At 39.3% G+C, this 26,438-nt stretch overlaps 1 protein-coding gene across 5 annotated transcripts in view; it reads right to left on the bottom strand.

The window, feature by feature from the left end:
- ALG9 (ALG9 alpha-1,2-mannosyltransferase) overlaps positions 1–26,438 on the bottom strand; it is a 117,188-nt gene that overhangs the window by 48,226 nt on the left and 42,524 nt on the right. For 2 of the 5 annotated variants that reach the window (XM_049889278.1, XM_049889276.1), the window contains exons 9-13: positions 25,398–25,520; positions 15,421–15,575; positions 13,236–13,365; positions 12,490–12,637; positions 11,097–11,226 (exon numbers count right to left, since the gene is read on the bottom strand). In XM_049889278.1, the coding sequence (XP_049745235.1) occupies positions 11,097–11,226; positions 12,490–12,637; positions 13,236–13,365; positions 15,421–15,575; positions 25,398–25,520 (686 nt within the window). Of the gene's footprint in view, positions 1–11,090; positions 11,227–12,489; positions 12,638–13,235; positions 13,366–15,420; positions 15,576–25,397; positions 25,521–26,438 lie in introns of all 5 variants that reach the window. The other 3 variants (XM_049889275.1, XM_049889277.1, XM_049889279.1) reach the window with 2 other exon arrangements.

The following is a 26,438-nucleotide window of genomic DNA, read 5'->3' as shown; positions in this document are numbered from 1 at the left end:
CTCAAAGAAGGGAAACCCAACATCAGTGGGCAGCATGCTAAGTGTTGTTTGTAAAGCACACCAGAGATCTACCTGATAGTTTTGAAGACTTGAAAATCTACAGCCCCTATTATGGTTGGTTATTTTTTTCAAATGATGAAAGTAAAACATATTATAAAAATATAAGAAAAAGATACTTTAAAAAATCACCTCTAACCCCACCACCCAAAGAAAACCACCATCAACTTGATAGTGTATGTTCCAGACCTTTTTTTCTGCATATATTGGTTTTTCCTCACAAAATCTGGATTATGCTATATACACTATTTTAGTGTGACTGTTTGAGTCCCTGGTAAACCAGGTGACTACTTTCCTTTAGCTCTAAAAGCTGAAGTAACACCAGTTGAGTTAGAATCAGAAAGAATAGTTTCTTCTCTCAATTTTGTCAATATCGCTCACTGGGAAATCTGAGACTACTCTCCATAACCACATGATCTCCAATTCAAAACTCAAAAGACTGGATTTAAACTTCCCTTAAAGTTATACCAAACAGCTCATTTTTTTTTTCTTCAGATTTAATCATCCTCTCTTGCAACAAAAATAACAAAATTGTAGGGTGACATTAACATATGATCGTGAAACAAAAATGTGTTTTATTTCATTAGTCACAGGCTACACATCAATCAGCTGTCGAAGCTAAAAATATACTATAGTTTAAGATTCTGTAAAACACAAGCATTTAAAACTCATTTTGAAAGAAATGCAACTTCTTTCAGTTTCTGACAACGCACTAGAAGTTTTGGAGAATAACAAATTAGCACCTCTAAACTAAAAGAAAAAAAGGTAGTGGTGGGGCAATTCAACCTAATTTATTCATAATAAATATCATATTATTCAGATTTTATTAATAAACATATGGTAAGGATGACAATCTAACACTACCCCAGATGTAAAACAAAAATGTATACTCTCAAAGAAGAACCCTGAGACAGAGATCAAAACACCAGTAATAGGAGGTGTGCATTTTGTGAGGGGAGGGGTAAGTTATGACGAGTTCCGGAGGAATAATCATTTCTTACAGCTTTTTCTCATCAGCTGTAATAGAGACTCTACCAGGGGTGGCGTCTGCAGTGACATCTTCTCAACTCCCAAACATCTGCATCACACTCAGGTAGCACCACACAGTGCGAGCGAACCCTTTTGGACAGAGCAGCATGTGGACTTCCATGTACTCTGCTCATCAGGCCAGGAATCATGTCCCAAAATAAGCCTTTGCCACCACTGAATATTTTATTAGAAAATAGACAATGAGACCAGCTGAAATATAAACATTCCAACTGGATTTCAGGTATAGTTACAGCAAATTAGAAAGAGATGCAAGGGTCTTGGTAATTCAGAAAGTCATTTAAGGAGAAAATACATTCCACTCAATTTTAGAAAAGAATCACAGACTCTCCTAACTCCCAGTCCAGTGTTCTTGTCACTGTATCATGCCGCCAGTCATCAACCCTTTATTGAAACAGGAACACTGGTGCCTGGGAGGAAACATTTGATAGGGAAAGATTTCAAGTATTTTTCTGGCTTTTCATTTCTTCTTTTACATATACTGCGATTTAAATTTTAAAAATCTGTAACCTAGAGGCACAGACTGTCTTATAGTTTCTCTGTCCCTCATAGTGCCTTGCAAAAGGCATATTTGTTGACTGAATCTTAAATCTCACAAGTAAAAATTCACTGCACTGTAAAAAAGTAAACTCGCAGGTAAAAACTGTTGGTCTTTCAATCAATATAGACCATGGAAACATTGCTTCATTTCTGAGGGTCAACATAATAGATGCTAAAGAATTAATTTTAAAGAAGTATTTTGAACAGCCTTTTCAATCTTAGTGGATTCCAATCTTATTCCACAGCAATTTCAATCTGCTCATTTTGATACCCAAGCCAGGTAAGAACTAACGAGGAGACCTATAGGGCAATAATTCTCTTCTCCAATAAAGACTTCCAATAAGGGAAGGAGAAAGGATTAAAAGAGAGAAAAGAACAACAAAAAAAGAGAAGAAAGAAAGGGAGGGGGCTGATCATTTCTCCTAATTAATAAACAGAATATTTACTACTGAAAAGTATCTGGCATACATAAAACAGAACTCTAGAAATGGAAACTAATTTTTTTTTAAAGGTAACACTCAGCTACTTAATGTCTTTTCAGCCCTGTCACATCAAAGAATAATTAACTGTTACATGAAAACATATATTCAAGTGATATATACCATGTGGTATAAACTATGAGCAGTTTTAGCAGTTAGAGGAGGTAGAAAAAAATACTGGAGAATCTTGAAATCAAGTTTCTTATCCTAGGGTTAATCTTTGTCAAGTTATGACCTATGTGAGTTTCAGTTTCTTCACCCACAAAATGAAGAGACATAGACTCTACGACCTGTAACCTGTTGCCGTAGAAACCCTACAGGACAGCATACAACTGCCCCATGGGGTCTCCAAGACTGTAATCTTTACAGAAGTCGTCTGCCACATCCTTCTCCTGCAGAGCAGATGATGGGTTTGAACCACCGACCTTTCAGTTAGCAGCCGAGCGCTTAACTGCTGTACCACCAGGGCTCCTATGACCTCTTAAAATCCCTTGCAAATCCATAGCTCTTTCCACTAGTTAATGGAAAAAGCAGGGATAAAGAAGGACAAAATCAAGATCTCAGTGAATATACAGTCAGTTTTGCTATAACACTTGCTTTAAAAATGCAAATTTTTCCAATACAATTGATATATTAGGGAACGATTTGAGTATAATTCACTTTTCACAATTTTCTTATATGTCATTTCATCCATAGGAGACACTAGGTAAATGCAAAAGACTGTACCCAGCTGAACCAATCACTGTAGGAATATACAGAGCGCACACACAAAGCAAACACTCAAACGACTGCTCCCTCATTTCCCCGTGTGGGTGTGACGAGCCACATCGTCTATACCTGGTGTTACAACTTCCTGTCAGATTTCAGATAACCCGCCTTTCATTATTCCACAAGTTGTAACCCTTCCAACATTATTTCCACAAGCAAACTTCAGGTCATTTTCAAGGTAAAGTGTCATATTTATTGCAGTATTTGTGTACTTTTTTAACCATTTAACATATGTAAAACTGTGTGCGGAAGAGTGAATTACTTAATATGGCCCTTCTTAGCAACGCATGGTCTTGTGACTCCTACAAAATGACTGGGTGGGACTATGCAAATAAGGTGCCTCTGGCCCACCAAGGGGATTGGACAGCATTGCTAATAATGCAAATAAGGTACATGGAACCCTGATAAGGGGATTGGTCAGCTTTGCCATTCCAGTAGGCTTAAAAGGAGATAGAGAAAGACAGAAGAAGGAGCTGCAACACAAAAGACAGCATGAGACAGCGGTGGCACAACAGTAGCAAGAGCAATAGCGGCACAAGATGGCAGGAACCAGGAGCCCGGCGCAAGATGGCAGGGGTAGGGCTTGCCAACCCATGGAGCTCAGAGCTAAGAGTTGAAATACTTGCAGGGCCCAGCGGCAGAAGACTCCCAGGAAGGCCTAGCAGCAGAGGACAAGAAGCTGTTCTGATCAGGAACCGTACCCTGAGTTGTTCCTGTTACTTCTGAGTCATTCCTGATCTAGAGTTATACCCTGTTACTTCCCCTAATAAACCACCTAACTGTGCATACGGTTCATGAGTTCTGCGAGACACTGCAGGAAATTACAGAACCCAAAGAGGGGAGGGAGAGTACTGAGGGGAGGAGGAGTAGCCGATGTTAGAGACGATGGAGTGGGACAGCAGTTCAGAAAAGCTGGGCACTTGGGACACCTTTAACCTCTGCCTCAGAGGAACCAGCTCTGTGATGATCCTTATACAATAAATTGTTGATTTACTAAGCTTCCATTTTTATTAGGTTCCCAGTTTTTTTTAATGTGTCACCAACAAAGTTCTTGAGCATTGTGTCCCCAACCCCATTTTTTCCCAAAAGTCTTGTGGTTTTTCTTGTGCAAAGATTTTTAGAAATGCATATGTTATAGCAGAATGGACTGTATTAAAAAAATAAAAAATTATTTATTTTTTATTTTTTACTGTTTAGTAAAAAACTAATCAATAGCCAATTTATTTTTTCAAAGATAACAGATGAGCAAGCCTTCAGAGGGTCTGTTTAAGCATTAAATCAAAGTCAAAGACTAGTCTTATCTGTAAGCTCCTTCCTCAACAGCTGTCTTTTCTCCAAAGTCTATCCATTGACTAGGTAGCTCCAAAATCAGATACGAGACTTGGAGCTGGAAGGATATCATTTACCTTCAAATAGTGAGCAAAAATTTGGCTTTGTCAAGAAATAAAAAGTTACAGTGTTAGGGTTATGTGTCTCTCCATGTAGCCTTCTAAAATCAGATCCTGATTCTGGCAGAAAATCTTGTCATGTGCCACTGTAATAATAGATGTTCAACAGCTACTCAATACCTACCATGAAGCAATTTACAAAAATATATATATATTTCTCTAATAGTTACAGCAATGTAGTAAAACCACAAAGCCCTTACAAACACTCACTCCTAATTCTTGATAAGCTAGTGAAATAAAAGAGGTTATATGTTTCCTAGTTTTCATACAGAACAGAAACAGGGACAGACTGAACCATTTAGTAGTGAAGCCAAGGGTTAGCTAAAACATGTCACTCAAAGCCAAAAGGGAGATACAAATAATGCTGCCAATTAGCATGCTCAGGAAGGATGGAGAACACCATTATTTGCTGCCTTCACCTGGGTTCTCTAGAGAAGCAAAACCAGTGAAGCACATATACACATACACATAGAGAGAGAGATTAATCCAAGGAAATGGCTCACGTGGTTGTAGAGGCTGACAAGTCCCAAGTCCGTGGGTCAGGTGTCAGGCTGGAAGGGTTCTCCTGACTCACATAGCTATAAGGACTGACGAACCCAAGACTGACAGGTCAGACAGCAGGCTGCTGGCTCACAGGCTGTGCAGGGTAACAAATTCCAAGATCGACAGGCAATACGGCAGGTAACTGGTTCAAGTCCCAAGAACCAGAGAGCTGATGATGATGAGCCAGAAGCAGGATCCAGAGTAAGCCAGCAAGCTTTGCAAGAATGTCCACATATATTTTGGATGCAGGGCACACCCCTGAGGAAACTCCCCTTACAACTGATTGGCTGATCACATCAGATCACATCATGGAGGATGATGTCTTAGGCTGGGTTCTCTAGAGAAGCAAAACCAGTAAAGCCTATAAATACATATATAGAGAGATTTGTATCAAGGAAATGACTCAAGTGGTTGTAGAAGCTGGAATGTCCCAAATCTGTGGATCAAGATAGAGGCTTCTCCTGATTCACGCAGCTACAGGTGCTGGCAAACCCAAGATCAGCAGGTCAGACAGCAGGGCTCTTGTTCACAGGCAGCGAAGACTGACGAAGCCCAAGATCAGCAGGCAAGACTGCAGGTAAGCTGCTAGCTCAAGTCCCAAGAACCAGAGTTCAGACAAATAAGAGCCAGATGCAGGATCCAGAGCAAGGAAAAACCTGCAAGCCTTGTCAGAAAGTCCACTTGTATTTGATGCAGGACATACCCCCAAGGAAACGCCCTTCTAACTGATTGGCTACTCACAGCAGGTCTCTCTGTGGAGGTGATCACATCATCATACAACTGCCAAACCACTGAGAATCATGGCCCAGCCAAGTTGACACACGATATTAACCACCACGTCTGCCTTTTTGAATGAACCAGGGCTGATACCAGATGTGACAAGCATCGAATGTAGCATAGCATGTGCTCCTATTGACGTAACCTGGCCACTAGAGTTTTGAATCTGGTACTATTTCTTAAAGAACTAAACACAACAAATTTTTTAAAATAACTGAGATTTTTGTTTACATACATATGCACATATATTCCAAAAAACCAAAATTCACACCAAATCCTATTGCCACTGAGTCAATTCCAACTCCTAGCGACCATACAGGACAGAGTAGGACTGCCCCATAGGGTTTCCAAGGAGTGGCTGGTGGAGTCACTGCTGATCTTTTGGTTAGCGGCTGAATACTTAACCACTGTGCCACCAGGGGCTCCTATGTACATATATATGCAAAGGGGAAAAAAGGAGCTGAAAGAGGAAAACAACAAAATGGTAACAGTGTTAATTCGTGGGTAATGAGATCAGAGATGATTTTTTCCTTATCTGTAGCTTTCATTATTTTATACAACTAATGTATATTACTTTATCATCAGAGAAAAACAAGTATCTTTTTAAATAGTGGACTGCAATTAGTGAATCCCTGGTTACAGTTCACACAGAACACAGGAAGCCATAAATATCCCTTCCTACTTTCCAAAAAGTTAAAGGTATTTGCAGTAGACTGGATTTGGAAGGTACTTCCCCTTTTTTTCCCCTCAGCATGCAGGAAAAGCCATTGAAGCCAGAACACAAAAAGAACCCTGCAAAAAAAACTCTTCAACCCCAGGAATGTGAACAAGGGACAATGACAGACACTACACAACAGGCAGATATATCCAACTTGTTTGTCCCTGCTTTTATCAGTCAGCAGTTTGGCGACTCCCACGAGCATTCTGAAAAATTTCACCTTTCAGGAAAAGCAAATATTGAATCACTTAACCAAATTTAACAATGTCTGGTAGCAGAGAATATGGAAATATGATTTAACCAGAGACAACCAGTGACCAAAGCCTGTTGTTGTTGTTAGGTGCCGTCGAGTCGGTTCCGACTCATAGTGACCCTATGCACAACAGAACGAAACACTGCCCAGTCCTGAGCCATCCTTACAATTGTTACGCCTGAGCTCACTGCTACAGTCACTGTATCAATCCACCTCGTTGAGGGTCTTCCTCTTTTCCACTGACCGTGTACTCTGCCAAGCACGATGTCCTTCTCCAGGGACTCATCCCTCCTGACAACATGTCCAAAGTATGTATGACACAGTTCTGCCACCCTTGCCTCTAAGGAGCATTCTGGCTGTACTTCTTCTAAGACAGATTTGTTCGTTCTTTTGGCAGTCCATGGTATATTCAATATTCGCCAACACCACAATTCAAAAGCATCAATTCTTCTTCAGCCTTCCTTATTCATTGTCCAGCTTTCACATGCATATGATGCAATCGAAAATACCATGGCTTGGGTCAGGCACACCTTGGTCTTCAGGGTGACATCTTTGCTCTTCAACACTTTGAAAAGGTCCTTTGCAGCAGATTTGCCCAATGCAACGCGTCTTTTGATTTCTTGACTGCTGTTTCCATGGCTGTTGATTGTGGATCCAAGTAAAATGAAATCCTTGACAACTTCAATCTTTTCTCCGTTTATCATGAAGTTGCTCATTGGTCCACTTGTGAGGATTTTAGTTTTGTTTATGTTGACGTGCATTCCATACTGAAGGTTGTGGTCTTTGACTTTCATTAGTAAGTGCTTCAAGTCCTCTTCACTTTCAGCAAGCAAGGTTGTGCTACCTGCATAACGCAGGTTGTTAATGAGTCTTCCTCCAATCCTGATGCCCTGTTCTTCTTCATATAGTCCAGCTTCTCGGATTATTTGCTCAGCATACAGATTGAATAGGCATGGTGAAAGAATACAACCCTGACGCATATGTTTCCCGACTTTAAACCAATCAGTATTCCCTTGTTCTGTCCGAACAACTGCCTCTTGATCTATGTAAAGGTTCCTCATGAGCACAATTAAGTGTTCTGGAATTCCCATTCTTCCCCATGTTATCTAGAGTTTGTTATGATCCACACAGTCGAATGCCTTTGTACAGTCAATAAAACACAGGTAAACATCCTTCTGGTATTCTCTGCTTTCAGCCAGGATCCATCTGACATCAGCAATGACATCCTTGGTTCCATGTCCTCTTCTGAAACTGGCCTGAATTTCTGGCAATTCCCTGTCAATATACTGCTACAGCCATTTTTGAATGATCTTCAGCAAAATTTTGCTTGTGTGTGATATTAATGATATTGTTCTATAATTTCCACATTCAGTTGGATCACCTTCCTTGGGAATAGGCAGAAATACGGATCTCTTCCAGTAAGTTGGCCAGGAAGCTGTCTTCCATATTTCTTGGCATAGGCGAGTAAGCACCTCCAGTGCTGCATCTGTTTACTGAAAACATCTCAATTGATATTCCATCAATTCCTGGAGCCTTGGTTTTTGCCAATGCCTTCAGAGCAGCTTGGACTTCTTCCTTCAGTACCATCCGTTCCTGATCATATGCCACCTCTTGAAATGGCTGAACATCGACTAATTCTTTTTGGTATAATGACTCTGTGTATTCCTTCCATCTTCTTTTGATGCTTCCTGCGTCGTTTAATATTTTCCCCATGGAATCCTTCACAATTCCAACTCAAGGCTTGAATTTTTTCTTCAGTTCTTTCAGCTTGAGAAACACCAGGCTTGTTCTTCCCTTTTGGTTTTCTACCTCCATCTCTTTGCACATGTCATTATAATACTTTACTTTGTCTTCTCAAAACGCCCTTTGAAATCTTCTGTTCAGTTCTTTTACTTCATCAATTCTTCCTTTTGCTTTAGCTGCTCGACGTTCATGAGTAAGTGTCAGAGTCTTCTCTGACATCCATCTTGGTCTTTCCTTTCTTTCCTGTCTTTTCAGTGACCTCTTCTTTCTTCGTGTAAGATGTCCTTGATGTCATTCTACAACTCGTCTGGTCTTTAGTCACTAGTGTTCAATGTGTCAAATCTATTCTTCAGATGGTCTCTCAATTCAGGTGGGATATACTCAAGGTCATATTTCGGCTCTCGTGGACTTGCTCTGATTTTCTTCAGTTTCAGTTTGAACTTGCATAGGAGCAATTGATGGTCTGTTCCACAGTCAGCCCCAGCCTTGTTCTGACTGATGATATTGAGCTTTTCCATCGTCTCTTTCCACAGATGTAGTCAATTTGATTTCTGTGTGTTCGTTCTGGCGAGCTCCATGTGTATAGTCACCGTTTATGTTGGTGGAAGAAGGTATTTGCAATGAAGAAGTCATTGGTCTTGCAAAATTCTATCATTCGATCTCTGGCATTTTTTCTATCACCAAGGCCATATTTTCCAACTACTGATCCTTCTTCTTTGTTTCCAACTTTCGCATTCCAATCGCCAGTAATTATCAATGCATCTTGATTGCATGTTCGATCAATTTCAGACTTCAGCAGCTGATAAAAATCTTCTATTTCTTCACCTTTGGCCCTAGTGGTTCGTGCGTAAATTTGAATAACAGTTGTATTAACTGGTCTTCCTTGTAGGCGTATATATATTATCCTATCACTGACAGCACTGTACTTCAGGATAGATCTTGAAATGTTCCTTTTGACGATGAATGCAACACCATTCCTCTTCGAGTTGTCATTCCCAGCATAGTAGACTATATGATTGTTTGATTCAAAATGGCCATTGCCAGTCCATTTCAGCTCGGTAATGCCTAGGATATCGATGTTTATGCATTCCATTTCATTTTTCACGATTTCCAATTTTCCTAGATTCATACTTTGTACATTCCAGGTTCCAACCATTAATGGATGTTTGCAACTATTTCTTCTCATTTTGAGTCGTGCCACATCTGCAAACGAAGGTCCAGAAAGCTTTACTCCATCCACGTCATTAAAGTCGACTCTACTTTGAGGAGGCAGCTCTTCCCCAGTCATCTTTTGGGTGCCTTCCAACCTGGGGGCCTCATCTTCCAGCACTATATCAGACGATGTTCCGCTGCTACTCGTAAGATTTTCACTAGCTAATGCTTTTCAGAAGTAGACTGTCGGGTCCTTCTTCCTATTCTGTCTTGGTCTGGAAGCTCAGCTGAAACCTGTCCTTCACGGGTGACCCTGCTGGTATCTGAATACTAGTGGGATAGCTTCCAGCATCACAGCAACACGCAAGCCCCCACAGTACAACAAACAGACATGTGGGGGGACCAAAGCCTGAGAAATATATAAAAGACCACCGCAGATTTTATAGGCAGCTTTCCCTCAAAGCTGTATATCAAAGCCTGATCTCAGGAGAGTATCTATAACTAAAATGAAAATCACCAACACCAGTTTACCCTGCCCAGGGGTGTTTTCATGTACAGGAACCAGAGCTTTAAGTTAGAAAAATGAAGCCCTAATATCAGCCACTTGGTAGAAATATGTATTTTACCTTCTCAGGAGGCCACCCCAAGTATGTGTCTTAAGAAGTCTATTTTGCAGTTTACAGTTAAAACTCACACAATAAGAATTTCACTCATAACCCAAAAGGTCTCCATGGAAGTCTAACCAGCCCTAATGTGAGAGATAAAGGCCTTATGGGGCTTGCAGGTTTGCTTCAGAAGCGAACTGGAAGTCCTGAGATTTTACATCTTAAGCATATAACATATAATAATCTAAATGAAATGTACTTGACATTTAAACTGTTAAACGTTCCTTTAACAGGTAGGTAGCGAAAAGGTGTGCTTTCTAATAATTCTATAAAATGATCTTTTGCCATCTCTGGGAACTAAGAGGAGCATTACCTTTATTGCTCTCACCTTTTCCAGTATCAAAGGTTTTACAAGTATCAAATGTCAGAAGTGTCACCTTTTAAAGGAACTGAAATAAAATTAGCACGGGATCTCAGAAGCATGAAGAAAAGTAGGTGGGAGAGCATGGCACTGGCAGAGGTTGCCCCATGGCACTCGCTATGAAAACAGTGTTCACTGACTCTTCATTTTCTAAAAACCAGAATATACTAATAGTTAAGTCAAAGGTCCACCTGATAAAGCTGGGAAGTCCCTCACCAAGCATTTTAATGAGCTAAGGAATGATAAGTTTCAGAATGTGTTTGTAAACGATGGTTCAAATTCTACCTAAGAAAATTTCCAGCCTACCTGAAAGCTTAGATTATACTGAATTATATGTTTTACATAGAAAGAAAATAAGGCAAGAGGTAATTTGAAAATAAAAGTGATACTATTCACCATTTCTCAACAACAGTTGGCACATCTCTCAGCCTAAAGAAATCACTTTCTAAGAAATTCCCATTTTGTCAGTGATTTCATATGCATGCCAACCAGACTTTAGGGGTATAACTCTTTTCAAAGAAGGAAGAGGAGAATGTTACCCTTACATATCTGGATGGCTCTTCTAGGTTCTGGTTATTCATATCAGTAGGAACAATCCGGGTGGCCAGTGGTCTCTCAGCAAAAGGTTTAGGTAACTGGCCCCTGAACTCTGATGGAATGAACTGAAGCTGCCAACTGTCAGAAACAAATAAGGAGAGTAAGAAACACACAGGGGGATCATATTGCTAAATGTACTTGAAAGAAACCAAAAAAAAAAAAAAAAAAATAGTAAGTCATGTGAAAAACATTTCATTTGGAGAAAAAATATTTCTGCTAAAATCTCAACCAAGGAGCACTGAGACAGAGGTCACAAATCAATCCCAGATCGTTGAGAAATTTAAAATTAGAGTCTCACAACCCATTTCGCCAAGTCTCAGCAGTGAAATCTGCAACCAAATGGTCTTATCATCGAACAACCAGAGAAGCTTTGAAGTTTATTGCCTTGTGATCAGGGGACTTATGAAAATTAAAGCAAATTCCTGAATTGTGTATGTAAAAAATGTTAAATTGGCAAAAAAGAAAAAAAAATTCTTAAAAATTAAAAAAAAGAAAGCAACTTTATCAGGTAGAGTAGAATTTAATATTCAACACTAAGAACACACTACAGTAGAAGTACTTTGTTCATGACTAATCCTCAAAAGTATCTTTAGTTATGAAATGATTTTGAATGTAAAAAGCAAAGGCACAGTCAATACTTAAAAAACACATTTTAACGTAATTATTAATGACTGATACAGGGTCTTCATCAAGCACAAGACAAACCAGGTAAATTAAGCTGCTGAAGCCAGTTCTCAAACGGAGTAACACAGTTCATCTTAACCAGATTTCCCTTTTACCTAAATAGGATTCTTCCCAGTCTGAGCCAAGTAAATGTAAGGAAGCCCAGCGCCTATGCCACCATATCCACCAGACAGCATGGAGGAAAGCGGCCCAGATGTCCTAACCACAGCTTTCCCTAGTGTTCACAAGTTGGTGGAGAAGGTTCACCACTACTGGATGGAAAAAAATTCCTCCTCTAAAAACATTCTTCCAGCTAGAGTTTCCCAACTGCTTTTAGAAGTAGATTAATATCAGGTAATTACACAAATTTAAATACAAATCCTAAGAAAGAGCCAGTGGCATGAGCCAGGGGCCCAATGTGTTTTCAGAAGTCCCCAGACACGTGTGGCTACGGGCAGTGCAGGGTACGTGGCCAATCACTGGTTTGAGCATTCTGCCCTACTGAATGCAGGAGATGGGACGAGATGCAGATTGCACACCTCTCTGAGATGGTAAATCAATCAGTCAATAACTTCCTGTGAAAACTCCAAAATGAAAGAAAAATTAAGAAGACATTGCTGTAAAATTGCTATTTTTTTCTCCGTGATTTAAAACACTGGGAATTAAAGGACAACTTACTTATCAGGCAGAAGGAAGCTGCTGGGAAATCGATACCACTCCTTTCCGACACAGACATTCACAGGTCTGCCTTCTGGGACAGTGTGGATGGTTGGGTCCGTAGCAATTCGGTGAAATTCTGGATACAAATCAAGGGGCCCGTGATATCCTGAAAGGGAGAAAGGTTAGTGAAAGCCAAAGATGAGTAAGATGAGATTCTGACATTTAATTATAATGTGTGCTAATGTCCCACTGTGATCCATGTGAACTATGAGTGCGAAAGGGCCACAGTAACTCCAGCAGGAAGCCTGTTCTGAGGAAGCTTCTTTAATAGGAAGACGGTTACATAATTTGCTTTCTTGCCTTCTTTATGCCCTTTCACCTTTCTAACTTCATGTTCTTTGAGCACATTTTAATGTTCTGGGTCCATATAATAAGTACAAGAAAGAATATAATTGTGGGAATTTAGCCTCAAATGTACCTGAAGTTTAAGGTTTTCTTAATTCATCGGCATCCATTAAAAGGGGAAAAAAATCAATAGAGAAAAAAAATTACAGTTAATCACACTAAAAGGAATTCTCAATCTTTCCTTCAATACTAAGGTATTAAAAGTCACGTCCCTGGCATTTAATATTACATCTGCAGGTTTTCCCTACAGAAAAAGCCTCCTTTTAGCTTCATCTGACTATGTATTAAACAATCACACATTAAGTAAAACCTCGGCTGAAGTGCGTGAGTTTGGGTTGACACATTCTCAGCACACCTACCCCTGAACAGTGCCACAGATCGAGAGAAGGATAGGAGCCCAAATAAAAAGACTGTCCCTAGCGCCAGCCAACCGGACGTCACGGTGTAATGCTCCGGGCGGTAGCGTTGAAACAGAAAGTGGTAACATTTCTAGAAGGGAAGAAAACTGTATTAAAAACAGAAGATATACCTTTCAGAATATACAAAACCGCAAGATGTCACAGTGACACTAAGAGTGAGGAAGGAGAAAAGGAGGTTCTACTGAGTCTGGGCATTTGCACACATTTGATAAGGTGCTCACACCATAGTCTACAATAAAAGTGAACTCTGCCTGTACCTGTACAGCTGCTAACCAAGGGCCGGCAGTTCGAACCCACCAGGCGCTCCTTGGAAACTCTATGGGGCAGTTTGTACTCTCCCCTATAGGGTCGCTGTGAGCTGGAATTGACTCGACAGCACTGGGACCTCTAAGTTAGCCCAGCCAGAGGGCTTGGCAAGAATGACATCTCACTACCTTCAGAGGAAAGTTATCTGGATATTCTCTAGTGCTTGAAGCCCTCATAATTTAGTTTTTATTAGCTTTTTTTGGTTTTATTAGTTTTCTTTGATACATGACATCTGTTTTGATATAGGTATTAATCTTCACTTTCCTTACCTACAAGTTTTCATCATCAACAAATGTTTCAAGACTAAACAAAAAAAAAAAAAAAAATTTTCTCACAGAACACCATTACCTGCCAAACTACTTTACAAACTAGATGAATAGCATAATCTATACACATATGTATGCTGTCTTTGAGTACCTTCCCTCAGATTTCTTTCCTTCTTTCCCTGTTAGACTGGAACAACACTTTTGGAAAGTAAGTTTACAATATAGAACTAAGTGCCATAAATATGTGTGAACACTTTTCATATTTTTTGGAATCCTTCCTAAGGAAAAATACAAAAACCTAAATGAAGATATTTGCCCTAGCATTATTTATAATACCAAAATAAGTGGAACAACCTAAATTCTAACATGAATTATATAATATCCAATTATTATATTATATTTCCAATTCAATATATGTTGTATTATACATTACATAATAATATGGAGTCCCTGGGTGATGCAGTTAATATATATTAAATATTATATCCAATTCAGCAGAATGTTATACTGTTATTAAAATGATGGTAGAGATATGGCAACACAGATGTTATAATATTAATTTTAAAAGGATATAAAATCATATGTACATTTAGATTACAACCATAATAAACCCTGATATGCAAAAATGCTGGAAGGTAGTTCTATTAGAATAGTGGAAGTAATTTTTCTTTTACCACTTTTACAGTTAATATTATTTTTAAAACTATCACCCTAACACAGGTGAACCTTGAAAACATTGTTAAGTGAAAGAAGCCCATCACAAAAGACCACCTATTTTATGATCCCATTTACATGAAGTGTCCAGAATAGGCAAATCTATAGAGAGAGAAAGTAGATTAGGGCTAGGGGGTAGGGGAGTAGTGGTGACAGAAGATCCGCAGCTAAAGGACACGGGGTTTCCTTTTGAGGTAATGAGAATTTTCTAAAATTGGCTGTGGTGATGGTTACATACATCCATTATATACTAAAATCCACGGAATTGTATAGTTTAAATGGGTGAACTGTATGGTATGTGAACTATATCTTAAGAAAACTGTTAAGAAAAGAAAAATTGCAAATGATAGCAGAGGGCAAGAAAGAGTCTGGAGCCTGCTAAGGCCAAAAATACAGAGATATTCAAACAAGTAAGATTAGCTCTGACAGGGAACTGACCTGGACAGGTTTTAAGCCAGGATTACAAGGTATCCCATATTGCTGTCTGATGCAATCCCAAACACCTGAGCAGGTTTTACTGTAATCTAGTAGTCGAAGAGCAGACATTCCATTAGCTCTGCTGGGTGCTGCCACTCTGTAGTGGACCCATACAATGACTTAAAAAAGTATCTTTAATAGCAATTGGATTCTTGTTAGCAACAGAGAAAAATTAACACACATCTGCAAATATGTCATCAGCAAATAAAAATATGATAAACAGCTAAGCAATCAATAATATAACTTCAGAAATGTGATCTGTTTCAGGTTTAATGTTATGGATAAAACATTCTGTAATTTGCTCTTACGTTTTGTAAGCAGTTGTTTAAATGCAAAATGAAACACCTCTCTCTGAAACTCACCTGAAGTGCAGAAAGAGCCACAGCGCCACAGAGGCATATGAGTGGATACACAGGGAACAGAAATCTCTCCTCTTTGTGAGGCTGGATGAAGAAAATTATAAACCAAATATACATTGGAGCCAAGGTAAGCCAATATGGGTGGCCTAAATTCTGAACTGTAAAACACAGAAAAATATCCACGTTTCACCATATTAGAACAAAACAATGTATTTAGTTTCAATGTTCTCTTCATTTTAGACTTGGGATTATTCCCTAGGGCCCCCTATAAAATGTTTCAACTCTTGTATTCACACTTTCTCCAATGCAATTAAGGCTTCAAGCAGAAAGAGCAATATACTCTGTAGCTCTCCCAAAGACCCAAAATCTAAGGAAGGAAGAATATTGGATTTAGCTAGAACACAAATGAAAGTCAGGTTAATGGATAAGAGGTTTTAATAACTTCTGTTTTTTTTTGTTTTTTTACATTAGATAAAGGGGGTGGGGGGAGAAAGTCTTCTCCCTCTAATGAGTCCTGCCACTAAGAAAATAGGTTCTGAGATTTACCAAAAGCATAATACATACTTGCTTCTTGGGTTTTAATTCCTATGTTCTGTTTAACACATTAATCTTCTTCCCTATACAGCCATAGGTCTATTCAATGCCATCGATCACAGGAAAGAGATGGTTTCTCAAACCCATCATGGGCTTTCATCAGCCATAAACAACAAAAAGCTTGTTTTAAAGCAAAAATAAAAACACCCTTAAAGGAAGATTTACTCATTAAGTTTTCTCTCCTCTTCTGCAATGCACTACGAATCCCAAAATTGGAACTAGAAATGTACTTAAAGCATGTGAAAGAATTAAGGGTATTTAATGAACACTAAGGCCCAAAAAAAAAAAAAATTTTTTTTTTTTTTTTTTTAAGGCCCAAGCACCTGCTGGAAAATTCCTGTGGTTAGGTACATGAACACTGAGTGATAAGCCTGCAACCCACAGTGAAGTCATCTCCTACTGTGCTTACATTAATGGTAATGAACAGTGCCGCAGTCACTGGCAAAGGGTAGATACACGGTGCCCCCTGGTGCCCACTATATCTACAGCAAGCAAGTTTAAATGACAAGATCAGGATTGTCATCAAGATCCATCTGAGCAATGCCTAACTTAGCATTCTTGGGTTATCTATGTCTTTGAAAAAATTGTTTAGGATAAAAATTCTTGAACTAGAACAAGATTATTTTTTTAACCTTATAAGATTTTATCATGAGATTTTAGGCTATAATTTAGGATTTGCATCTTTCCAGGAAGTATATTTTAAGTTAGAATTTTCTTAATTATAAGAAAATAAATCTTCTACAAGTGAACGGAGCTCTGGTGGCATAGTGGTTAAGAACTTGGCTGCTAACCAAAAGGTCTGCAGTTCAAATCCACCAGCCACTCCTTGGAAAACCTATAGGGAAGTTCTACTCTATCCTTTAGGGTTGCTATGAGTCAAAACCAATCGAGACGGTACCTAACAACAACAAGTGAACAGTCTTTATTCTTTGCTGTATCATAAAGCCTACTACAGCAGGATTCATGTTAGGATAATGGGTATTTCTTTCCTGTTTCCTTATATTTTTCTACTTTTTTCTTTTCAAAATGTATGTTTCTATTATAAAATGCACATAAAATATAAAGAAAAAAACAGACACCACTCATTTTCTAACCAGGTGAACATGTGGGTACATACACATTTTTAAACCAAAATTGGATGCATGCTGTAAAGAAAAGCTTAATATTCTGTTTTGTTTTTGTTTTTACTTTTATCACTTTTCCACAAGGATACATTATTTTTATAGTCAGAAGCATAAAAAACATGGCACTTAATTCAATGTGACCCTTTTTTGGACCTATTACAAACAAACTGTAAAAACCTATTTTAAGAAATCTAAATATCAACTGGGTACTAGATGACATTAAGGAATTACTGTTAATTTTGTTAGGGTAGTAGCATTATGGAAACCCTGGTGGCGTAGTGGTTAAGTGCTATGGCTCCTAATCAAGAAGTAGGCAGTCCGAATCCACTAGGCGCTCCCTGGAAACCCTATGGAGCACTTCTACTCTGCCCTATAGGGTCACTATGAGTTGTAATCGACTTGACAGCAATAGTTTTTTTTTTTTTTTTTTTAGTGGCACTATGGTTACGTTGAAGAAAAAAAGTCCCAAGATCCAAAATCAGTAACTTAACCCCATAACCAGAACAAGTAAAAAAGGAAGAGCAAAAGAAGACCAAAGCTACCAGAAGAAAGGAAATAATAAAGATCAAAGCAGAAATAAATGAAAAAGAAAAACAATAGAAAGAATAAAGAAAACTAGAAGTTGGTTCTTTGTGAAAGGATCAATGAAATAGACAAACCACTGGCCAAGTTGACAAAAGGAAAAAAATGAAAAGATACAAATAATCAAAATAAGGAATGAAAATGGAGCCATTACAACAGATCTAACCGAGATACAGAAGATCATAACGGACTACTATGAAAAACTGTACCACAAGAAATTTGATGAACCTAGAAGAAATGCTCAAATTTCTTGAAACACATTACTTAATGAACACAAATAGAGACAGAAAATCTAAACAGATCCATAACAAAAGAAAAGACTGAAGGTGTCATCAAAAAACTCCCAACAACAACAAAAAAGCCCCAGCCCAGATGGCTTCACTGGGGAGTTTTACCAAACTTTCAGAGAAGGGCTGACACCAGTTCTACTCAAACTCTTCCAAAACATAGAAAGGAAGGAATACTCCCCAACTCATTCTGTGAAGCTAGCAATCACCCTGATAGCAAAGCCAGGTAAAGACACCATACACACAAAAAAAATAAAGAAAATTAAAGACCAATATCCCTCATAAATATAGACATAAAAATTCTCAACAAAATTCTAGTCAACAGAATTAAAAAGCATACATCATGATCAGTGGGATTCATGCCAGGAATGCAAGGGTGGTTCAACACTAGAAAATCAATCAATGTCAATCACCACATAAATAAAAAGAAAGGAAAAGAATCACATAACCATCTCAACTGGTGCAGAAAAGGCATTTGACAAGATCCAACACCCCTTCCTGATAAAAACTCTCAGCAAAATAGGAACAGAAGGGAAATTCCTCAACATAATTAAGGGCATACATGCAAAACCAACAATCAATATTATTCTCAATGGAGAAAGAATGAGTGCCTTCTCTTTGAGAATGGGAATGAGACAAGGGTGCCCACTATCACCACTTTTATTCAATATTGTACTGGAAGTCCTAGCTAGAGCAATAAGGCAAGAAAAGGAAATAAAGCGTATCCAAACTGGAAAGGAAGACGTAAAACTATATCCATTTGCAGACAACAGGATCCTATACATAGAAAATTCCAGATATCCCACAAGAAAGCCACTGGATCTAATAGAAGGATTCAGCAAAGTTGTAGGGTACACGATCAACACACGAAAGTCAGTGAGGCTCCTTTACACTAACAAGAAGTACTCTGAAAAGGAAATTAAGAAAACAATACCATTTATAATAGCCTCCAAAAGGATCAAATACCCAAGAATAAACCTAACCAGGCATGTAAGTGACCTATATAATGAAAACTACAAAACACTACTGCAAGAAACTAAGAGAGACCTAAGTAAATAAATAAACAGAAAAAATATTCCTCACTCATGGATTGGAAGACTTAATGTTGTGAAAATGTCAACACTACCCAAAACAATCTAAAGATAGAACCAATCCCAACCCCAATTCCAAAAACATTCTTTAATGACATGGAAAAACATATCACTAACTTTATATGGAAAGGCCCCAAATAGCCAAAGCAATATCGAAGGACAACAACAAAGTAGGAGGCCTCCATCTAAGATGCATCAATTGGTCTCAACCCACCTGGACCAAAGGAGAATGAAGGACACCAAAGATGCAAGGTAATTATGAGCCCAAGAGCAGAAAGGGCCACATAAACCAAGGACTACATCAGCCTGAGACCAGAAGAACTAGATGGTGCCCAGCTACAACCATAAATGCTCTGACAGGGAACACAGCAGAGAACCTCAAGGGAATAGGAGAGCAGTGGGATGAAGACTCCAAATTCTTGTAAAAAGGCTACACTTAACAGTCCAACTGAGACTAGAAGGACCCCAGAGGTCACGGTCCCCAGACCTTCTATTAGCCCAAGACAGGAACCATTCCCAAAGTCAACTCTTCAGACAGGGATTGGATTGGACTAAGGGATAGAAAATGATACTGGTGAAGAGCGAGCTCCTTGGATCAAGTAAACACATGAGACTATGTGGACAGCTCCTGTTTGGAGAAGAGGTGAGAGGGCTAAGGGGGGCAGAAGCTGGCCGAACAGACACGAAAATAGAGAATGGAGGGAAGGAATGTGCTGTCTCATCAGAGGGAGAGTAACTAGGAGTATATAGCAAGGTGTATGTAAGTTTTTGTATGGGAGACTGACTTGGGTTGTAAAGTTTCACTCAAAGCACAATAAAAATTAAAAAAAAAACAAAAAACTTGCCAAACATTCTGCTAAATGTCAAGCTAACTACATCTATTGAAGTCCCCTCATTTACCAATTTAATAACCAATCATATTGGAAAGTGGACTTTACTTGGTATGGCTTATTCTCAGTGAACCTATATTAGTTCCTGGTGATCACTGTTAAAAGAACTGAGTCTAGAATGTTGGCTTTGATAGAAAGAAAGTTTACCAGTTCGTAGTTACTAGACTAAATCTTTTTTTTAAAAAAAACATGTTTGCTCATATTCTGTCCACTGATGCTTCTTTAACTTTCCAGGAAGTCTCAGAGATTACTGCAGTGGCTTTTCCTGTATGGAATCTACACACCTATGTGAAAATAAAAACGGAAAAGTTTTATGTACAGTAAATCCTCGTGCATGTGTACATACGTGTGCATGTGTGCACATGTGAAAAAAAAGGTAGGAGGCCTCACACTTCCCGATCTCAAAACATACTACACAGCCACAGTAACCAACACTCTAGTACTGGTTCAAATGACAGACACACAGACCAATGGAACAGACCTGAGAATCCAGAAGTAAATCCATCTATTCTACGGGCAGCTGGTTTTCAACAAAATGTCAAAGTCCACTCAATGAAGAAGAAACAGTCCCTAACAAATGGTTCTGGCAAAACTGGAAAAATGAAACAAGATCCATAACTAACACCAAACACAAAAACTAACTCAAAATGGATCAAAGGTCAAAAAGTTAAAGCTAAAACTATCAAGTTCCTGGAAGATAATATAGGAACAAAACTATGGGACCTCATTTTTTCCAGTAATAGAATACCAAAACACAACTACCAAGTGCAAGAGCAACAGAAGGCAAACTACATAACTGGGGCCTCCTAAAAATTAAATACTTATGCACATCAAAAGACTATTCAAAGAGTAAAAAGATCCTACAGACTGAAAAAATCTTTGGGAATGATATATCTGATAAGGGTCTAATCCCTAAAATATATAGAAAACATCAACAACTCAACCACAAAAAGACAAACAATCCAATTAAAAACTGGGCAAAGGACATGAACAGATGCTTCACCAAAGAGGACATGCAAGCGGCCAACAAACACATGAAAAGATGCTCCCGATCATTACCCATCAGATGCAAATCAAAACTACAATAAGATACCATCTCGCTGCTGCAAAAATGGCACTGAGAAGAAGAGAAAATAACAAATGCTGATGAGGATGTGAGGAGACTGGAACTTTTATCCATTGCTGGTGGAACTGTAAAATGGTACAGTGACTTTGGAAAATGGTATGGTATGCCCCAAAAACCTAGAAATACAAATACCTTATGATCCAGCAATCCCACTCCTAGGTATATACCCTAGAGATCTAATAGCACAGTGTCACAAATAGACATATGCACACTTATGTTCATTGCAGCATTATTCATAACAAAAAGATGGAAACAACCTAAGTGTGCCCACTGATGGATGAATGGATAAACAAAATGTGGTACACATATACAGTGAAATGCTACACAGCTATAAAGAATAACGATGTGTCTGTGAAACATCTTATAAGGTGGATGAATTTGGAGGACATTACGCTGAGTGAAATAAGTCAAGTACAAAAGGACAAATATTGTATGATCTCATTTTTATAAAAAGAAAAAAATAAATATACGTACAGAAGTCAACGTTCTTTAGTGGCTACCCAGGACGGAGGAGGAGAGAGGGGGAATCATTCTCCAGACAGTAGACACTTGTTATTTTTGGTGATGGGAAAGGCAATACCCAATGTGGGTAAAGTGTGTACAACTTAACCAAGGTAAATGATGACAACAAGAAATACACAAGATTAAATGACCTTATTGGCAAATGCTACAACATATACAACTTGGCAACAACAGCAGTAACAACCAAAAAATCCATGAGTGGTTACACAGGTGGATATATATGCATATGCGTGTATACCAAGGTATATGTGTGTATATATGTGTGCATATACAGGTGTCTCTGTAGGGACAGGCATACACATTTGTGTGTGCTGCACATACCTTCATATGTATAATAAAGCACAGTCACGGATAACTCCTGCACATAACCAAACAACTTTCAGGACTGGTTTACTGGGTTTCAAGGCTTAGGACCATAGTCTAAATCAATTTGGTTAATTGGTACAACATACTGTATAAAGTTTATGTTCTAAATCCTAGTTTGGTGAGTAGTATCTGGGGTCTTAAAAGCATGTAAGCAGCCATCTAAGATACAACTATTGGTCTCTACTCATCTGGAGCAAAAGAAAAAGAAGAAAATCAAAGACTCAAAGAAGAAACTAGTCTACAGGACTACACTAACCATGGCCTCATCTATCCTGAGACCAGAAGAACTAGATGCCTGGCTACCACTAACAACTGTTCTGACCAGGAGCACAATAGAGATGGTCCCAGATAGAATGAGAGAAAAAATTGTAAAACAAAACTCTAATTCCTTAAAAAAAAAAAAAAAAGGCCAGACTTACTGGACTGGTAGAGACGAGAGGAACCCCCCAAGACTACCGCCCTGAGATACCCTTTAAACTTTGAACTGAAATTACTCCCAGAGGTCACCTTTCAGCTAAATAATAGATTGGCTTATAAAATAAACAGTATCAACTGTGAGTACTGTGCTCCTTTAAAAAAAAAAAAAAATCGTCCTTATAAGACCAAAAGGTCAACATTTACCCTAAAGCGAAGATGAGAAGGTCAGGGGGAGCAGAGAAGTTGAATCAATTGAAGCAGAACAACCAGAACAGAAATAATGAGAATGCTGACACAATGTGAAAAATGTAACCATAACCAATGTCACTGAACGGTATATAAGGAAATTGTTAAATGGGAACCTAAACTGCTGTGTAAACTGTCACCAAAAACTCAATAAAATATAAAAAGAAAACAAAGTCCCCAAACCAATCAAAAGTAACTCTGAAGGCTTCTCCCATATTCTAATATTACAACAGTAAACTCTTTATGAACTATAAATAGTAGAAAAGCACAGCAGAGGTGACATGAGGGGAATCAATCCTATTCCAACCAAATCAGACTGAAAAATCTGAAATTAAATCTTTTCCAAAGTGTATATGAGTTTCTGCTCAAATCTGTCTTCCATAAAAGAAACCAGAGCACTAGACACTCAGAGCCATGACAACTTAAAGAGAAAACACTGGCTGTGCAATACAGAATTGGAGCAAGCAAAATATACAACAAACCAAACCTTGCACAATAAGGCAAACACAGAAGAAAAATGGAACAACAAAGGAGAAACAGCATGCTTCTTAGGAAGTCCACAGCGTCACCTACTTCAGGATCAAATTTGGGGGGAAACTCTGTATAGTTTTGTTTCCAATTTTTTGGTTGAGGTAATTTCCCAAAGAATGTTTGCCTCTAGCCTGGCTTATCTAAGCAACATGCCAGGTTAACACCAAAACCAAAAAACCAAACCCATCGCCTTCAAGTCGATTCCGACGCACAGCAACCCTACAGGACAGAGTAGAACTGCCCCCACAGGGTTTCCAAGGAGCGCCTGGTGGATTCAAACTGCGGACCTTTTGGTTAGCAGCCGCAGCACTTAACCACTACGCCACCAGGGTTTCCACACACGCCTTTAAAAGACAGAAAACCAAAAAGGCTTGTTATCCCCTGAGATCTTATAAATATTTTTGCCTTCCTTGGTGATTCTACTAATTATACTACTTCCTCACTTGAAGGGACATAAAAGGCCTTCCTCTGCCTGTTTAATTTGCTGTAATTAACCAAATCTTCTACCATGGACTGCCAAAAGAACAAACAAAACTGTCTTGGAAGAAGCACAGCCAAAATGCTCCTTAGAAGCAAGGATGGTGAGACTACGTCTGACATACTTTGGACATGTTATTAGGAAGGATCAGTCCCTGGAAACAGACATTATGCTTGGTAAAGTAGAGGGTCATCAAAAAAGAGGAAGACCCTGGAAGAGATGGATTGACACAGTAGCTGCAACAATGGGCTCAAGCATAACAACCACTATGAGGATCGCCCAGGACCTGGCAGTGTTTTGTTCTGTTGTACACAGGGTTGCCTTGTGTCGGAACTGACTCGATGACACCTAACAACAGCCAAATCTTCATATAGGTTCAAATAATCTACAAATACAGATTGAAAGTTCAATAAGTCCACTGTGGTGCAGTGAATTACTTAGTATGGCTCTTCTAGCTATAGTCTTTGTAATTCCCACCAAGTGACTAGGTGAGACTATGCAAATGAGGTGCTTGTTACATGCCAAGGGAATTAGATAGCTTGCTCATAATGTAAATAAGGTGCATGCCACCCTTGTGGAGGTGTTGTTGCATGCCATCAAGTCAGTTCTGACTCATAGTGACCCTATAGGACAGAGCAGAACTGCCCCATGGAGTTTCCAAGGAGCAGCTATTGGATTTGAACTGATGACCTTTTGGTTAGCAGATGAGCTCTTAACCACTATGCCACCAGGGCTGCGCCTTGTGGAGGTAGAACCATGCAAATAAGGTGTACAGAATCCTAACAAGGGCACTGGTCAGCTTTGCCATCCCACTGGTGGGAAGTGGGGAACTGCTACCACCAAGAAAGGAAAGCTAGGAATGGAGCATGTCCTTTGGACCTGGGATCCCTGCACTGAGAATCTCCTAGACCCAGGAGACAGAGACAGGTAGGGCTGTAACACCAGAGGTGGCAAGAAGCAGAGGCAAAGAAATGGAGGCAACAGAGGCAGCAGAACCAGGAGACCAGCAGGAGATGGCAGAGTGGGCTTTCCGGCCCAAGGAACGAGAAAGCTGAGTGCCTTCAGGCAGGAGGCTTGCTGGCAGAGTAGAGCGCCTGTGGGCACTTGGTGGAACTAGGCTTGCTGACCCACCGGGCCGAGGCTTACATGTGGACTGGGGTGCCTCCAGGTACTTATTGCAGGAGCTTAAAAGCTTTGTAATACTTGTCCAAGTGGGGCAAAGGCCGGGCTGGCCCAAGAGCCTCGAGGAGCCAAGGGGCTGAGGGCCAGAGAGAGGCCTGCCTACGGCACAGCTGAGAAGGCGCTGTCCTGATAAAAGAACTGTATCCTGGGCATCCCTGAACCTGAATTGTAACTTGTTACTTCCCTAATAAACCCTGTAACTGGGAGTATGGTCTGTGAGTTCTGTGTGGCCATTGCAATGAATTATCGAACACAGCAGACAAGTAGAGAGAGCCATGGGAGGGACAGTTGTTGTCAGAGTTGGGTGGAGAGAGGAGGCATGTCTGACCTCTGCCTCATAAGAATTAGCCTTGGGCTGTTGATCTTGATTCTCCTTCCCCCTTATGAAGTTAGAAGAGGTCAGATCCTGGTGCAACACCATTTTTACACCAACCATTCCCAATAAGAAAATGGACAATAAAATAAGTAGAATTCTTTTTCAGTTCTTGGTATACATTGTTACCCTCTTTCCCTCAAAAAACCTAACATCTTTCATGACACTCACCATGAAATCTCTGCAGCAGGTATTCCATAAGAGAAGTCAGTGGCAAGGCCAGGAGAGCCAAAGCAAAGGCTACATTGAAATTCAGAAATCCATTAATTAAATAGAAATACCAGGGTTCTGTACCTGAGGGAGACAGAGATAAGAAATCATTAGTGAAAGCCACCAACACCTATTAGAGCGCCTGACTCCTAATGTTCTTTATGTTGATGATCCAGTGATTCAAGTGAATGAGGGTCCATAAGCTCCCTCTTTCCACGTTCAGCCACACACGAGAAGCACAAGAGCAGAAGATGGGAGGAGAATGGTTATGATGATTTGGCAAGAATTGGAAATTTTATATATTTAACTATTTTTCGCACTGAGCACACTATATCTATCCCAAGTTACCATGCCCAACTGGGACTAATAGTTTTTCAGAACACCAAATAATCTAAATAGCTTAGGAACACAGAGCTACACACTGCTAAAAAAAATTTTTTTAATGCCATTTTCAATCTATTACTCTCTTAACATTCTGCAGGAAAAAAAGAACGATAAAAGAGACTTGGTCAGAGCTGTTCAGGCCTCCCCCATTTTGTTCTCACCTGTTTGTCCCATTTACATTCAAACATCTTTCCCTTAATATGCTCAGCCACTATTTTATAGTCATGTACATAGGGGACCGCACATTTGGTAAAAAGCAACAACTTGTTTTCCTTAGGATCACACTCAGAAACTGAAGCCCTGCTCAGAAGCTTTGAGGATTCAGAATGAAGCAAAATGACTGAAAACACAAGCCTCGCTCACACTAGTTTTGATTCTTTAGCTCAAAATCTTTAAACCTCAATGATGAGAAACAGCAACCCTCTGCAAAGCCAGCGGGTTTTTATCTGCATGATTACTTCAGTCAGTGAATTGACACATGCGGGTTTTAATCACTGTGTGTTGTGACACCCGTCTTGTACCACAGCAATTTCCTGCAATCAGCATCGCTTACAAGGGTAATCAGAGACAGAGGAATAGTCAGGAAAACCTGACATTTTTGCAGCTTGCACAGCAAAA

This window comes from Elephas maximus, chromosome 7 (assembly GCF_024166365.1).
Source record: "Elephas maximus indicus isolate mEleMax1 chromosome 7, mEleMax1 primary haplotype, whole genome shotgun sequence".
In the NCBI taxonomy this organism is placed as follows: Eukaryota; Metazoa; Chordata; class Mammalia; order Proboscidea; family Elephantidae; genus Elephas; species Elephas maximus.
This window is presented reverse-complemented; position numbering and strand designations above follow the sequence as displayed.